This window comes from Salvelinus namaycush, chromosome 30 (genome assembly GCF_016432855.1).
Source record: "Salvelinus namaycush isolate Seneca chromosome 30, SaNama_1.0, whole genome shotgun sequence".
Lineage (NCBI taxonomy): Eukaryota > Metazoa > Chordata > Actinopteri > Salmoniformes > Salmonidae > Salvelinus > Salvelinus namaycush.
Window position 1 is genome coordinate 3,385,314 of NC_052336.1, and position 15,877 is coordinate 3,401,190.

Here is a 15,877-nt window from a genome sequence, read left to right on the forward strand (position 1 = left end):
CTGACTGGCGGGCGGCTCTGGCGGCTCCTGACTGGCGGGCGGCTCTGGCGGCTCCTGACTGACAGACGGCTCTAATGGCTCCTGACTGACGGACGGCTCTAATGGCTCGGGACAGACGGGCGGCTCTGACGGCTCGGGACAGACGGGCGGCTCAGATGGCGCTGGGCAGGCGGGCGGCTCAGATGGCGCTGGGCAGGCAGGCAGCTCAGATGGCGCTGGGCAGGCAGGCAGCTCAGATGGCGCTGGGCAGGCGGGCAGCTCAGACGGCGCTGGGCAGACGGGCAGCTCAGACGGCGCTGGGCAGACGGGCAGCTCAGGCGGCGCTGGGCAGACGGGCAGCGCAGGCGGCGCTGGGCAGACGGGCAGCGCAGGCGGCGTTGGGCAGACGAGCAGTGCAGGCGGCGCTGGGGAGACGGCCGACTCTGACCTGCTGAGGCGCACAGTAGGCCTGGTGCGTGGTGCCGGAACTGGTGGTACCGGACTGGAGACACGCACCACTAGGCGAGTGCGGGGAGCAGGAACAGGGCACACTGGACTCTCAAGGCGCACTATATGCCTGGTGCGTGGTACCGGCACTGATGGTACCAGGCTGAGGGCACGCACCTCAGGGCGAGTGCGGGGAGAAGGAACAGTGCATACAGGGCTCTGGAGACGTACAGGAGGCTTGGTGCGTGGTGTAGGCACTGGTGGTACTGGGCTGGGAACACTCACCACTGGTCGAGTGCGAGGGGCTGCCACAGGAGAGCTGGTGCGTGGGGCTGCCACAGGAGAGCTGGTGCACTGAGCTGGCACAGGACGTGCAGGGCTAGGGAGGCGCACAGGAGGCCTGGTGCGTGGTGCTGGCACAGTCTTCACCAGACTGCTAGCACGCACCTCAGGACGAGTATGGAGAGCTGACTCAGGTGACATCAAATCCCGCACACGCTCCTTCAAGCGGATGCGGTGCTTTATGCTCCACACCAGCAAATCCTTCATTTCTCTCTCCTCCAATTTCCCCATTAATTCATCCACAGTCTCAGCTTCACTCCCCTTGCTCACCTCCAATTCCACCTCGACTGGCTCTGGTTCCATCTTCGGCTCCTTACAGTAAGCACGGGGAACTGGCTCAAGTCTCCTACTTGACCCAGCTACACTCCCCGAGAGCCCCCCCCCAATAAATTTTTGGGGCTGCCAGCCGCTCTGCCGTGCTAGCTCCTCATACCGGCGCCTCTCTGCTTTCGCTGCCTCCAGCTCTGCCTTGGGGCGGCGATATTCCCCTGGTTGTGCCCAGGGTCCTCCGCCGTCTAATATTTCCTCCCAATTCCAATAGTCCTGCGATCGCTGCTGCTGCCTTGTATCACGCTGCTTGGTCCGGTTTTGGTGGGTGATTCTGTCACGTTCGTCGTTACGTGAAAGAGAGGAGGACCAAGGCGCAGCGTGAAATTAACACATATTTAATCAACGAAGACGAAGAACACTTACAAACTAAACAAAACAACAAACCGACGAACGTGAAGCTATAATAATGACAAGTGCAGACACAGGCAACATAGACATAGACAATCACCCACAAACTACCTAATGACTATGGTTGCCTAAATATGGCTCCCAATCAGAGACAACGATAGACAGCTGTCTCTAATTGAGAACCAATCTAGGCAACCATAGACATACATACACCTAGACTAAACACTGCCCCATAAACATACAAAAAACCCTAGACAATACAAAACACATACTTCCCCCATGTCACACCCTGACCTAACTAAAATAATAAAGAAAACAAAGATAACTAAGGCCAGGGCGTGACAATTTATTCAACTGTGCGACCAAGACACTATCCACTTCATATTTGTAACACAGTCATACTTAGCATATTCATAATTTATACTGTATATCCTATTGTGTACATATCTGTTTTATTACTATGCATGCTACTTTACTCGAATTACTTGTTATTTTTTGTGACTTTTGATTGTTATTGATATTTTACTGCAATGTTGAGGCTAGTATGCAAGCATTTCACTGCACCTTTTGTGCCTGCTGTAAACTGTGTATGTAACGAATACAATTAGAGGTGTTTGGAGGGGTCGTGCTTGGTGATGGTTAGCTTGCAGCTTGCTAGGCCTCCTAGTTAAACTGTTAGCTTGCAGCAGGCTAGTTCCTTCACTGACTTCGGATCAATGCCCTGTGTGACCATAAGTGTTCCTCTGCATCTGACTAGCTAGATTTACTGTTATCTCAATGAGGTTGCTGACAACATAACCAGCTTTCCTCTTAAAAATCGATTATGTTTTGTTTCCTTTCCAGTGATTTAAGTTGTTCTTTTTTATAACCTTTTAAAACTTCTTTGTATTACGTGTCTCAGTGGCATAGCTGGACCTTGCTAGAACTTACCCAGATTTGCCTTAGCTGTGAGTGGCACCTAGATTTCCTGCATATTAACTGTACCTATGCTAGCTGTGCTATGTTTCCAGATTTGCTGCTAGACAAATTGTATTTTAGCTGTATCTAAATTTGCTGCGCCTAGTGTATCTTAGCTGTACCTGTATACTTAGCAGACCTGCATTAGTTTTTCCTATGTTACAGTAGCTGTACCTATCATAGTAGCTTCACTGATCTTAACATGGCTAAAGAGGTACATTGAGTCCAGTGTTGGGGCTAGCAGGTTGTTTCAAGATGTATTCTTTACATGTGCTGAAGAGATCAATGGAAGGCAGACCATGGGGGATGGAACAAGATGTATTCTTTACATGTGCTGAAGAGATCAATGGAAGGCAGACCATGGGGGATGGAACAAGATGTATTCTTTACATGTGCTGAAGAGATCAATGGAAGGCAGACCATGGGGGATAGAACAAGATGTATTCTTTACATGTGCTGAAGAGATCAATGGAAGGCAGACCATGGGGGATGGAACAAGGATGCTGTCATTGGCACCCATTCAAAAAAGATGATTTAACAAAGTGGATATTTGTCAAGTCTGTAATGATTTATGTGTTCTAACAGGCCCACGATATGGTTAATAAAATCTGATTTGCATGCTGCATAATATTTAGAAGTTTTCCTTTCAGGTTGAGAAAATAAATATGCTAAATCTCCCGTTTCGAAAAGCTAGCCATATAGAAATTGGTGGTGGTATTTGCAGTCATTTTTATATGTAATGCAGTTGATTGGTGACAATGACATTAACATGTAATGGGGTTGACACACATACAAACATTGTATGCTCATTTTTACCAACATAGTGTTAAATACACTTAATTAAACAATAGCTTAAATGTATAGGCTAACTTTGATGGGCGGCAATGAGGAGATTTTTGATCTATCCCCCATGAGGGACAAGTGTGTGGTGTTTCCATGGCATTTCCATTGTTATGTTTGAACTCTTTCCTGATCTATAGTTTCCTAGTGTGTTCAGAGTCTGGGGTTGCCTTGTACGGTGATGACAGAGGTCTCTCAGTGGCAGCTAGCGCTGACCTGCCTTCTGTAAACAATGCTAGTTCACACAGTGACTGCATCCCAATTGGCACCTATGGGCCCTGACCAAAAGCAGTGCACTATATAGGAAATAGGGTGGCAATGGGATGCAACAATGTATCACTAACTCTCTGTCAATGTTGCTGTAGGACTTAGTCCTAGTATATCACAAGTGTTGTTTTTTATGTGTGGCAGTATTTGATCTTGATTATGCTGACACTTATCAGTGGCAGATCAATAGTAAAGTCATTACACTGCCCTGTACTGTGTAGCGCCTTCTCTTTAAGACTACAACATTATCATCAACGGTTCAACACCTAGGACACTGTCCGGTGTAGCCCTGTTTATTTAAAGGATGTTTGTAGTTTACTTTAGGGTTATGGAGAGACATAAAAGTTATCATTGGGTTAGCGTACCGCTGTCCACCGCCAATCATTTTCTGTCAGTTAAATATGCAGTGACTGCATTATTAAAAACACTATCATCAAAAGCATGTCTCACAGAATTTCAGAGTTCACATCTGCTAAATAACTTACAGTATCAGTCCATGTATTAGAGTATTGTATTGTCATTCCTCCATATAGTACATGGTATATTGGTAATTCAGTACATTGTACATTGGTATTTCTATTGTACATTGAATGGGGCAGAAACTGGATTATTTCACTGTGTTACAGTACCGTATGTGTCTATTCATAGTTACTATCCCTCCGGCACAAACTGACTGTCTCTGTCTGTATAAATTTGTTGGGAAAAACTGAAGTAAAAAATACTGTACTGAAACATCTCTATAGTACTGAAATATGTTTATCCCTATATACCACTTTAATTTAGCAGATGTTTTATCCAAATGGATTTCCATTCAAGTGAGTGCATGTATTTTTATTATGTGTATGTGACCCCTGCAGGAATTGAACCTCTGACCTTGGCGTTGCTGCTAATGATAATAATAATAATAATAATACATTGCATTTGTAGAGCGCTTTTCATTTATAGACATAAATCACAAAGCTCTAGTAACTGAGCAACAGAACCATGTAACGGCTGTCCTCCTCCTCTTCGTCTGAAGAGGAGGAGTAGGGATTGGACCAAAGTGCAGCGTGATATTTGGACATAACGAAGTTTATTAAAGTACAGACGAAAACCGAACACACTTCAACAAACTACAAAATAAGAAAACGAACGATGTAGACAGACCTGAACATAGAACTTACATAAAGACACGAAGAACTCACGAACAGGAACAGACTACATCAAACGAACGAACAAACCGAAACAGTCCCGTGTGGTGCAACATACACAGACACAGAAGACAACCACCCACAAACAAACAGTGTGAACAGCCTACCTTTATATGGTTCTCAATCAGAGGAAAAGTCAAACACCTGTCTCTGATTGAGAACCATATAAGGCTAATTACAAACCACCTAAACATAGAAACACAAAACATAGAATGCCCACCCCAACTCACGCCCTGACCAACTAAACACATACAAAATAACAGAAAACAGGTCAGGAACGTGACAGACCACCACCAGATATGGATGTATCTATGTACTGTAGTAAGAGACTGAACTGAACCACATCTATAGTACTGGATCATATAGTGCTATATGTAGTACTATATCTAGTACTATATCTATTCTGGTAGGAACTGAACTCATGTTAGAGACTGAACTGAACCACATCTATAGTACTGTATCATATAGTGCTATATGTAGTACTATATCTAGTACTATATCTATTCTGGTAGGAACTGAACTCATGTTAGAGACCAAACTGAACAACATATTATTGTATCTAGTTATGGGACTGTGCACATGTATAATACTGTATGTATTTAGAGACAGAACCACATAGTATTGGGAATAGTTATGGGACTGTACACATGTATAATACTGTATGTATTTAGAGACAAAACCACATAGTATTGTGAATAGTTATGGGACTGTACACATGTATAATACTGTATGTATTTAGAGACAGAACCACATATAGTGTATTATTGTATCTAGTTTCAGACTGTTTAAGAAGCTCCTGTCTAACTTCCTATGTGCTTCTTTCCTTCTTTCTCTTTTCAGAAAAACCTCCACCACACAACAAGGTTTAAAATCATTGTTTAATCAAATTCATGTCGACCCACATGATTTCCCTCTTTCCATCCGTGTGTGTGCGTAGGTGTGTGTGTGTGTGTGTGTGTGTGACCATGTCATAGTTGCATTTGGAAGTGCTACATGTACCTTGTGGACATTTACTGTTGATTGTTTTTGTTTCTCTATCCCTTCTTTTTCTGAATGATTTGGGTGGTAACGTCTTGTATTCAGTACTGTGTGCGTGTGTGTGTGTGTGTGTATCTGCGTGTCTGTGTGCACGTGTGTGCATCGATTCTGTGTGTGCTTGTGTCCGTTTCCAAATGTATGTTTGTTTTGAGTGTGTGTTTGTGTTTAGGTGGGGAAGGGATCAGAGAGGATGAAGTGTTATAAAACAAATTGTGGCCCTGAACACCACAAACGACACATTCTATTGTCTTAGTGTTGAATACCAGCTCAGGAAATCACATTGAAATGGAATAATTCTCAACTTGCCCTGAGGGGGATCTCCATTCCCTGCCTCTGTGCTCTACTCAGCCTCTACACACACACACACACACACACACACACACACACACACACACACACACACACACTTCGACTCTCCTCTCCTCCCTCTGTAGTTTATTTCTTTAATTCTTCTGTCCTGATCTGACCTCCAGATGGACAGTACTTTTCCAAATTGGGCTTTTGTTTTCCGTTGTGTGTGTTTGCTGTGTGTGTGTGTTTGCTGTGTGTGTGTGTTTGTGTTGCCTCACCTGTTTGTGAATGGTTCCATGCCACAGTATGTTTAGCTGTGTGATGTTGAACTTCTCTTCTCTCTGCAGCCTCTCAATGTGCTGGATCCCAAAGTACTGGGCCTACAGGCTGTCGGAGGGTGAGTGACTTCTGACTGTCCCAAATGGCACCCTATTTCCTATATAGTGCACTACTTTTGATCAGAGACCTACTGGCTCTGGTCAAAAGTAGTGTACTATATAGGGAATAGGGTACCATCTGGGACATTCACATCGCCTAAACATGGAAGGTTTCCCAAAGTCTGCGTAGCTAAAATAGTTATTTCTTTCCACAACCCATGCAGCCGTACAGCTGCAAGAGAGCAACTATATTCAAATCGGTGTTTGACAGTTAATCTTCTGTCCATGAACAAACTGAATTTGTAAATTAAAGCACTTCAATGTTCTACGAGAGGTGTGCATCTAGGGGGGTGTCCCAAATGCCACCCTATTCCATAGTGCACTACTTTTGACCAGAGCCATATGGGCCCTCGACAAAAGTAGTCTACTGTATAAGGAATACATTCTTAGATAAAAAGGTGCTATCTAAAACCTAAAAGTGTTCTTCAGCTGTCCCCATAGGAGAACTATTTGAAAAAACCTTTTTGGTTCCAGGTAGAAATCTTTTGGGTTCCATGTTCCTTTCCACAGAAAGGGTTTTACAATGAAAGGGTTCTACTTGGAACCAAAAAGGGTTCACCTATTGGGACAGCCGAAGAACACTTTTGAAAGCTTTTTTTCTAAGAGTGTAGGGTGCCATTTGGGATGCTCCCTATATTGTTAAAATAAATACAATTCTGCTTTAGCAGAACACCAAACCTTGGTCTGGGTCGGGTCTGCTCTAGATTGGTAGGACTGTTTTGATTCTAATCCTTCTCCCTAACTTGTAGATTTGTTCTTCAGATCATTCAGTTTAATCACCCCTCTCTCTCTCTCTCTCTCTCTCTCTCTCTCTCTCTCTCTCTCTCTCTCACACTCCATCATTGGCTGGCATACTACACACATACTATGTTTGTTGATATACTGTGGGTCTGTGTGTTTGTTTGTTTGTGCTGTGTGCTTGCTCGCTTGACTGTGTGTGTGTTTCTCTCTATGTGTGTGTGTTGATGTATGAGTCATTGTTTCTGTGCTGAAGCAGACTGCTTAATGTCTCTGTGGGCAGCTGATTAACACATCGGAGCTTTGGGGGAGAGAGCTGTAATTTGGTCCTGAACCCTCAGGCCTTCCATCCCCACCCACAGACAGCCAGTCCAAACTTCACTCCACTTAGTCTATACTTAACTAGAGGCACTAGCAACTTCAGTTATATAGTATTTACTTACACCACGAAGTCATTGGCTGTGTTCCAAAATCACGACGGGTGCTCTAGATAGTTATTCTCAGGGGAAAACCATTGTTAAGCCTGTCACAAAATCTACAACACACTCTAGTAAGAGCTCTTTTTAGAGTCTTCCCCAGTCCCCCTTTCTCTCTCCACCCAGCCTCTCTCCCCCAGCCCAGTCCCTGACTCTGACGGGGCCCAGCTTCTCTCGCTGTCCCCCAGCCTCTCCCCCAGTCTCTCTCCCCCAGTCTCTCACCCCCAGCCTCTCTCCCACAGTCACTCTGCACCCAGCCTCTCTCCCCCAGTCTTTCTTCCCCAGTCTCTCCCCCAGTCTCTCCCCCCCAGCCCCCCCTCTCCCCCCAGTCTTTCCCCCCAGTCTCTCTACCGCAGCCTCTCTCCCCAGTCTCTCTCCCCTGCCTCTCTCCATCCAGACTCTCTCCATCCAGACTCTCTCCACCCAGTCTCTCTCCACCCAGTTTCTCTCCACCAAGTCTCTCTCCACCCAGTTGCTCTCCCCCAGTCTCTTTCCCTAGTCTCTCGCCCCAGTTTATCTCCCCAGCCTCTCTCCACCAGTCGGTCTCCTCCAGTCTCTTTCCAGCCAGCCTCTCTGCTCCAGTCTTTGTCCACACCGTCTCTCTCCCCAGTCTCTTCCCAAGCCTCTCTCACCCAGTCTCTCTCCCCCAGTCTCTTTCCACCCAGCTTCTCTCCCCCAGCTTCTCTCCCCCAGCCCTTCTCCTCCAGTCTCTCCACCCAGTCTCTCTACACCAGCCTCTCTCCACCCAGCCTCTCAGAAACATGGATGAACGTCTAATTCTGACGTGAGACTGTGAGAGTTAGTTGCACCACACACATGAATGCACACACGCACACAGACAGACAAACATTAACAAGTCTGTTTCAGCACAGAAACAGTGACTCATACATTAACATATCACACACACACACACACACCTGGTCACTGCTATTTAAAGCTGCTCTCGCCAGCTCACAGTAGTGTCCTGTCAGTTTTGACAAGTGTCTCCTCTCACCTGCTGAAGGTGTCTGCTACACTACCTTACCAGTCCACTGAGAGAGAGAGAGAGAGAGAGAGAGAGAGAGAGAGAGACAGACAGACAGACAGACAGACAGACAGACAGACAGACAGACAGACAGACAGACAGACAGACAGACAGACAGACAGACAGACAGACAGAGACGCACACACACAGACAGACAGACAGAGAGAGACGCACACACACAGACAGACAGACAGACAGCGAGAGAGAGAGAGAGAGACGCACACAGACAGACAGACAGACAGACAGCGAGAGAGAGAGAGACGCACACACACAGACAGACAGACAGACAGACAGACAGACAGACAGACAGACAGACAGACAGACAGACAGACAGACAGACAGACAGACAGACAGCGAGAGAGAGACGCACACACACAGACAGACAGACAGCGAGAGAGAGAGAGAGACGCACACACACAGACAGACAGACAGACAGCGAGAGAGAGAGAGACGCACACACACAGACAGACAGACAGACAGACAGCGAGAGAGAGAGAGACGCACACACACAGACAGACAGACAGACAGCGAGAGAGAGAGAGAGAGACGCACACACACAGACAGACAGACAGACAGCGAGAGAGAGAGAGACGCACACACACAGACAGACAGACAGACAGACAGCGAGAGAGAGAGAGACGCACACACACAGACAGACAGACAGACAGCGAGAGAGAGAGAGACGCACACACACAGACAGACAGACAGACAGACAGACAGACAGACAGACAGACAGACAGACAGACAGACAGACAGACAGACAGACAGCGAGAGAGAGAGAGACGCACACACACAGACAGACAGACAGACAGACAGCGCGAGAGAGAGAGAGACGCACACACACAGACAGACAGACAGACAGACAGCGAGAGAGAGAGAGACGCACACACACAGACAGACAGACAGACAGCGAGAGAGAGAGAGACGCACACACACAGACAGACAGACAGACAGACAGCGAGAGAGAGAGAGACGCACACACACAGACAGACAGCGAGAGAGAGACAGAGAGAGAGACACACAGACAGACAGCGAGAGAGAGACAGAGAGAGATAGACACACAGACAGACAGCGAGAGAGAGCAAGACAGAGAGAGAGAGCGATAGAGAGACAGATAGAGAGAGGTGGGATATCCCTGGCCAGAATATCCCTAGCCTGGGCCCTCTGGTCAGGCAGGGTAGCAGGGAAACCCGTAGGGAGAGAAAGGAGCATGAGGTATGACTTGTGTGTTAGCCAGCCCTTGTAAATCACCATTCCCCTGTTTAGCCTGGTAATGCCCCCCTCTACACGGCATTATTATGATATTAATAGGCCTTAAACCTGTCTGCTTCCAACAGAGCTGGCTGCATTCTTTATGGCATTGACAGCATGCCAGATTTACGCCGCAAGAGGACCTTACCTATTGTCCGAGACCTGGTGAGTTATCTGCCTCAACAAGGTTATGTGTGAGTTATATTATGGCAGGTTGGTGGGTCTGTCTGACTGTTTCTACATTACAGAAACGACAGCACCAGCCAGACAAGCTGGGGTTGTGTGTTGTTCCCTTGCCTGCCAGCCATTGGAGTCTGCTGTGTTGTATGAGTATGAGTGTGTCCCAAAGGGCACACTATGCCCTACATAGTGCACTATTTTTTACCGGTCCCCTGTGGATCCTGGTCAAAAGTTGTGCACTAGAAAAGGAGTAGGGTGCCATTTGGAACTGATCGGATGTGAAATCTAACTGCTAGCCTGTCGTAAGTCATCCTACAGTTAGTTAGTGGCAAAAGAGAGAGCAGTGTTATTGAACGCCAGCGTGTTTCATCATATTGATGGGACTGTGCAGTTTGCTTTGTGTGAACATATCGTGAGGCCCAGACAACTGAGGCCCATACTTTTTTGCAATTGATGGAATATTAATGATGTGGTAGAGTCGTCTACAGTCTTACCAATGGCTTCATCCCAAATGGCATCCTATTCCCTTTATAGTGAACTATAAAGTAGTGCATCGTAAAGGGAATAGGGTGCCATTTGGGGGACACAATGTGTTAGTGCAGTCTACCAGGCTGGGATAGGGTTGGCGCCAATTCCTTTCCAATTCAGTCCCTATTTATGTTCAATAAGGATTTTTCTAGTTTTGAATATCAATGAATCACCTAAATTAAAAGAATTGAAATGTAATGGACCCCAACCCTGGTAGTATGGTTTCTCTGTTAGTTCAGTCAGTAGGTAGTAATACTTGTGTAGTAGGGCAGTAAATAGTAGTTGTAATACTAGATGTTGTTGCAGTAGTAGTAGCAGTAGCAGTAGCAGCAGCAGCAGCAGCAGTAGTAGTAGTAGTTGTAGTAGTAGTAGTAGTAGTAGTAGTAGCAGTAGCAGTAGTAGTAGTAGTAGCAGTAGCAGTAGTAGTAATAGTAGTAGTGGTAGTTGTTGTTGTAGTGGTATTAGTACTAGTAGTATTAGTAGTATTAGTACCATTGTTGTAGTAGTAGTAGTGGTAGTAGTAGTAGTAGTAGTAGTAGTAGTAGTAGTAGTAGTAGTAGTAGTAGTAGCAGCAGTGTAGTAGTAGTAGTAGCAGTATAGTAGTAGAAGTAGCAGTAGTAGTAGCAGCAGTAGTAGTAGTAGTAGTAGTTGTTGTAGTAGCAGTAGCAGTAGTAGTAGCAGTGTAGTAGTAGTAGTAGTAGCAGCAGTGTAGTAGTAGTAGTAGCAGTATAGTAGTAGTAGTAGCAGTAGTAGTAGCAGTAGTAGCAGTAGTAGTAGTTGTTGTAGTAGCAGTAGCAGTAGTAGTAGCAGTGTAGTAGTAGTAGTAGTAGTAGTTGTTGTAGTAGTAGTAGCAGTAGTAGTAGCAGTAGTAGTAGCAGTAGTAGTCGTAGTAGCAGTAGTAGCAGTAGTAGTAGTTGTTGTAGTAGCAGTAGCAGTAGTAGTAGCAGTGTAGTAGTAGTAGTAGTAGTAGTTGTTGTAGTAGTAGTAGCAGTAGTAGTAGCAGTAGTAGTAGCAGTAGTAGTCGTAGTAGCAGTGTAGTAGTAGTAGCAGTTGTTGTAGTAGTTGTAGCAGTAGTAGTAGCAGTAGTAGTCGTAGTAGCAGTGTAGTAGTAGTAGTAGTTGTTGTAGTAGTAGTAGCAGTAGTAGTAGCAGTAGTAGTCGTAGTAGCAGTGTAGTAGTAGTAGTTGTTGTTGTAGTAGTAGTAGCAGTGTAGTAGCAGTAGTAGTCGTAGTAGCAGTGTAGTAGTAATAGTAGTTGTTGTAGTAGTAGTAGTAGCAGTAGTAGTAGCAGTAGTAGTTGTTGTAGTAGTAGCAGTGTAGTAGCAGTAGTAGTCGTAGTAGCAGTGTAGTAGTAGTAGTAGTTGTTGTAGTAGTAGTAGCAGTAGTAGTAGCAGTAGTAGTTGTTGTAGTAGTAGTAGCAGTAGTAGTAGCAGTAGTAGTCGAGATGGGTTCAACTGTTGGTGAAGTCTTTCTTGTGCTTCAGTGTCTGTTTTCATGATTCATCATATATTATCTTCCATATCAGTTTCGATTTCTTACCACCCTATTGAGATATCATACATACAATATAACCTTTAACATAGATCATAATAACCATGAAGGGAATTATGAAACACACACTCTGAGCTCTTAGTAGCCAAGTACAATATTTAAATTTCATTCCTGGCGAAAAAGTACATCTGGTAGAAATGATAATATATTAGCTTGATGTTAATTTAAGGCTTATATAGTTTCTGATAACTGTTTGTAACACAGTGAAGAACATGAGTTGATGCTGTATTTGTCCATATTTCTCATGAAAAATAATAACCAACAATGTCTTGGTGAGTATGAGGTTGTCGTTGTTGTTTCTGGGGTTTTGAGTGGATATTTGATATTTGCCATTCCTTACACAGACCCATAACAGCTATGGGGGATATTTTTCAGTGAGTTGTCAGATTTCAGGCGAACCCTCCAAGCCCAAACTTTGACATTTTAACTGCTTGGCAGGCAGGAGTTGAACGAACAAGACAATTAAGTAATATTATTTGAAATGTTGACAACTCAACCCAAAAATATATCTATCTGAGGACTTCATAGACTTCTGATTTAACTGTTCTGAGGCTTTTAAATCATTGTAAAAGCAACACTGTAAGAAGAACCTTTTACCCCCCCCCCCCCCCCCCCCCCACCCCCCTCCGGATGAAGTCAGTAATCACTGTTCTAATTGGTCCCCCCTCTCATGTCTCTCCTCTGTCGATGTCTGCCATTGGCTGTGGGATTGCTTCAGGGCAGCAACAGCGATCTGATTGGCTGGGACAGGAGGGATCCCCACCAATCACAGTGGGATGCAAAACATATTTACATTTAAATACATATTTAAAATGACTTCTTAGTTAACCATAAATATCTCCACACTCAGTAACATCCGAACTCAGGGTTTTAATATGTACTAGTAATGCCTGACTCAGATTGTATTGTTACTTGATAATGCCTGCAGCAACCCGAGCAGAATAGCGGTGCATGTCGACCACTTACACTTACATCAACACTCTGGGTTCATGTAGAGGTGACATCCCCCTGCTTACAGAACCCATGGCTGCCCCAAACATGGCTGAACCAACACAACACCATGGTCATGGATGCCCCATGGATCTTTACCATAGCTGGGCTGTAGACATGGCTAGACCTGGGCCGGACAGCCCGCTGGCTGGAGACCTACTGGGCATGCAGGCTTCCCCAACCCAACTTCTAGACGAAAATGTGTGCAGGGCACGGCCTTGTAGGAAAGGGGGAAATGTGTTGTCGACACGTTTATTCTACCTATAAAGACACATTTACATCAAGAGGTTAGGTTGGGTTTCCCAGTGGGCAAAACTCGTTGAAAGGTTATAAACTGGGTGTAATGACATCATTTCAACCAGCGTGACGTAATTACAACCATATTACAAGTACATATTTTCCTGTGGAATAAATCGTTTGAAATTGTTTCAATAAAACAAGATTACAACCAAACTGGTTATTCTGATGCAATTTAAAACCAATATGAAGTCATTACAACTATATTACAACCAAGGTTGTTTTGGTTGTAAACTGGTTGTAAGGATGGCATCATATCAACCAACTTTGCCCACTGTTTTTTATTCCAGCCCTGCTCCAACACACCTGATTCCACTAATCAGCTGCCTCATCGGCATCTTCGATTAGCTGAATGTGGTGTGTTAGCTTGAGCAGGGCTGGAGCAAAAGCCTGCACTTGCAGTAGCTCTCCGGGAGAAGGATTGGCCACCCCTGGGCTAGATGATGGTAAAGACTGAGTCAATATTGTCAGCTGTCCATGTCTGCATTTTCCTATCTATCTGTAACGTAAGCTCCTCTAATATCAATTTGGTCCAGACCTGTATGTGCTTTAGCCAGCATAACATACTGTATACTGTGTGTGTATGGTGGCCATGACAACAGACTTCATGGGAGTTGGCTAGAGCACATGCAGATGTGGCACCAGGCTCTTCTCTAGCACAGGGGTCGACAACCCTGTTCCTGGAGTGCCTCAGGTACTACAGGATTCTGTTCCAACTAGGCACCTCACCTGACCAACTGAGATAACTGATCAGTTCAGTGATTGCCTAAAACCATTACACACCTGGTCTTCCAGGTTGGTTTAATGAAAAACATGAAGCGCCTGTGGCACTCCAGGACCAGGGTTGCCTACTAATGCCCTAGTATAAGGATATTTATGTCACTTTATCTATCTATCTTCTCTCGACACTCTTGTTTAGTGGATATTAGTGTTACTATGTAATGTACATGTTAGTTAGTTAGTGTACTGTGTATGAGTCAGTGGTGTAAAGTCCAACTGGCGTCACTGTAAATGTACCTGTACCTGCGTGTACCTGTTTGTCCTGTTTGGTGTTCGTCTGTTGGTGTGTCTACCAGACTAACTAACGTGCAGAAGTGACAGCGGAAATATTATGATGAAATGCTTCATCCTACAGAGATGGGGCCAGGAGTTCTTCCCAGACCACAAGACATGACCAGGAAAGACTCTGGGCGCTAGCGGTGATAGCTAGCTGTAGTTTTGTTCCTGGTCAGGTCATGTGGTCAGGAAACAGAGCACCTGGACCTATACATGTACCGAGACCAACACTACAAATACCAAGCATGAGTGCAATTCTGTCATGTTTAATGCATGTAATGAATATGATTCTATAGATTGTAGAACTCTAAATGACTGAGATGAATTGTTCCATAGAGCTGACTTGTAATGCATGTCACAGATTGTCTCAGTTCAACCATGATGTGGCTATTCTCTGTGTGACATCAGGGTGTCATTTGAAATGGCATCCTTTTCCCTTTATAGTGCACTACTATCAGCCCTGGCACCCTATTACCTAGAGAGTGCACTACTTTTGACCAGAGCCCTGTGGGACCTGGTCAAAAGTAATGCACTATATAGACAATAGGCCAGATCCTTATAGAGTCTGGTCAAAGTAGTGCACTTTATGGGGAATAGGGTGCCATTTGAGATAATGCCCATGTCTGCCTTCCAGACAGACAGCTTCTAATTGCATCTCTTGCTTTTTCTTTTCATTGCATCTGTGGAAACCATCAGGCTATGGTAAGTCAAAGCCCTTTACAAAATAATATCATTATACAAAATATATCTGGGTAAGTAAGGTCTTCACTTATTGTTACGGCCTTGATAATGAACAAGAAGCTCGCTAGAGGTACATTCTTTGTAGTAGACATCCTGAGATGTCTGAATCGGACAGAGAGCTGTGTTTCTGTGACAGACCTGTGTTATAATTTGTAAATAGTTGATCTGTGCTTGATTGAGCTTGCATGGCTTAATGGACCGATAGAGTAGTCCCAAAATTCCTAACCCCATTCCCCGACCAGCTTGCACTCCAAAAAGACTAAAGAAAACGGTCAAAATATTTGAAAGATTTCAAATAGCATTTGAACCCAGGTCTACCTCCGTGAGGGTCTGTGATGGCTTGGGCCGGGACGTGAACACTATTATTTTGTTGCTCCATCTCTTATCTTCTCAGTTGGTCTGGCTGTTATGGCCGCGAACAACACAAAGATCTACCTCTCTCTCTCTCTCTCTCTCTCTCTCTCTACCTCTCTACCTCTCTACCTCTACCTCTACCTCTACCTCTACCTCTACCTCTCGCTCGCTCGCTCGCCCGCCTGCTCTCTCTCTACCTCTCGCTCTCTCGCCCGCCTGCTCTCTCT

The 15,877-nt window shown here is 45.1% G+C and overlaps 1 protein-coding gene across 1 annotated transcript in view; it reads left to right on the forward strand.

Annotated features, from left to right (window-relative positions):
* The window catches only part of LOC120024771 (protein unc-13 homolog C-like), a 178,709-nt gene that overhangs the window by 12,897 nt on the left and 149,935 nt on the right, over positions 1-15,877 (forward strand). The window contains 4 exon segments of the mRNA XM_038969056.1: positions 5,541-5,563; positions 6,377-6,426; positions 10,042-10,120; positions 15,252-15,257. Of these exon segments, the coding sequence (XP_038824984.1) occupies positions 5,541-5,563; positions 6,377-6,426; positions 10,042-10,120; positions 15,252-15,257 (158 nt within the window).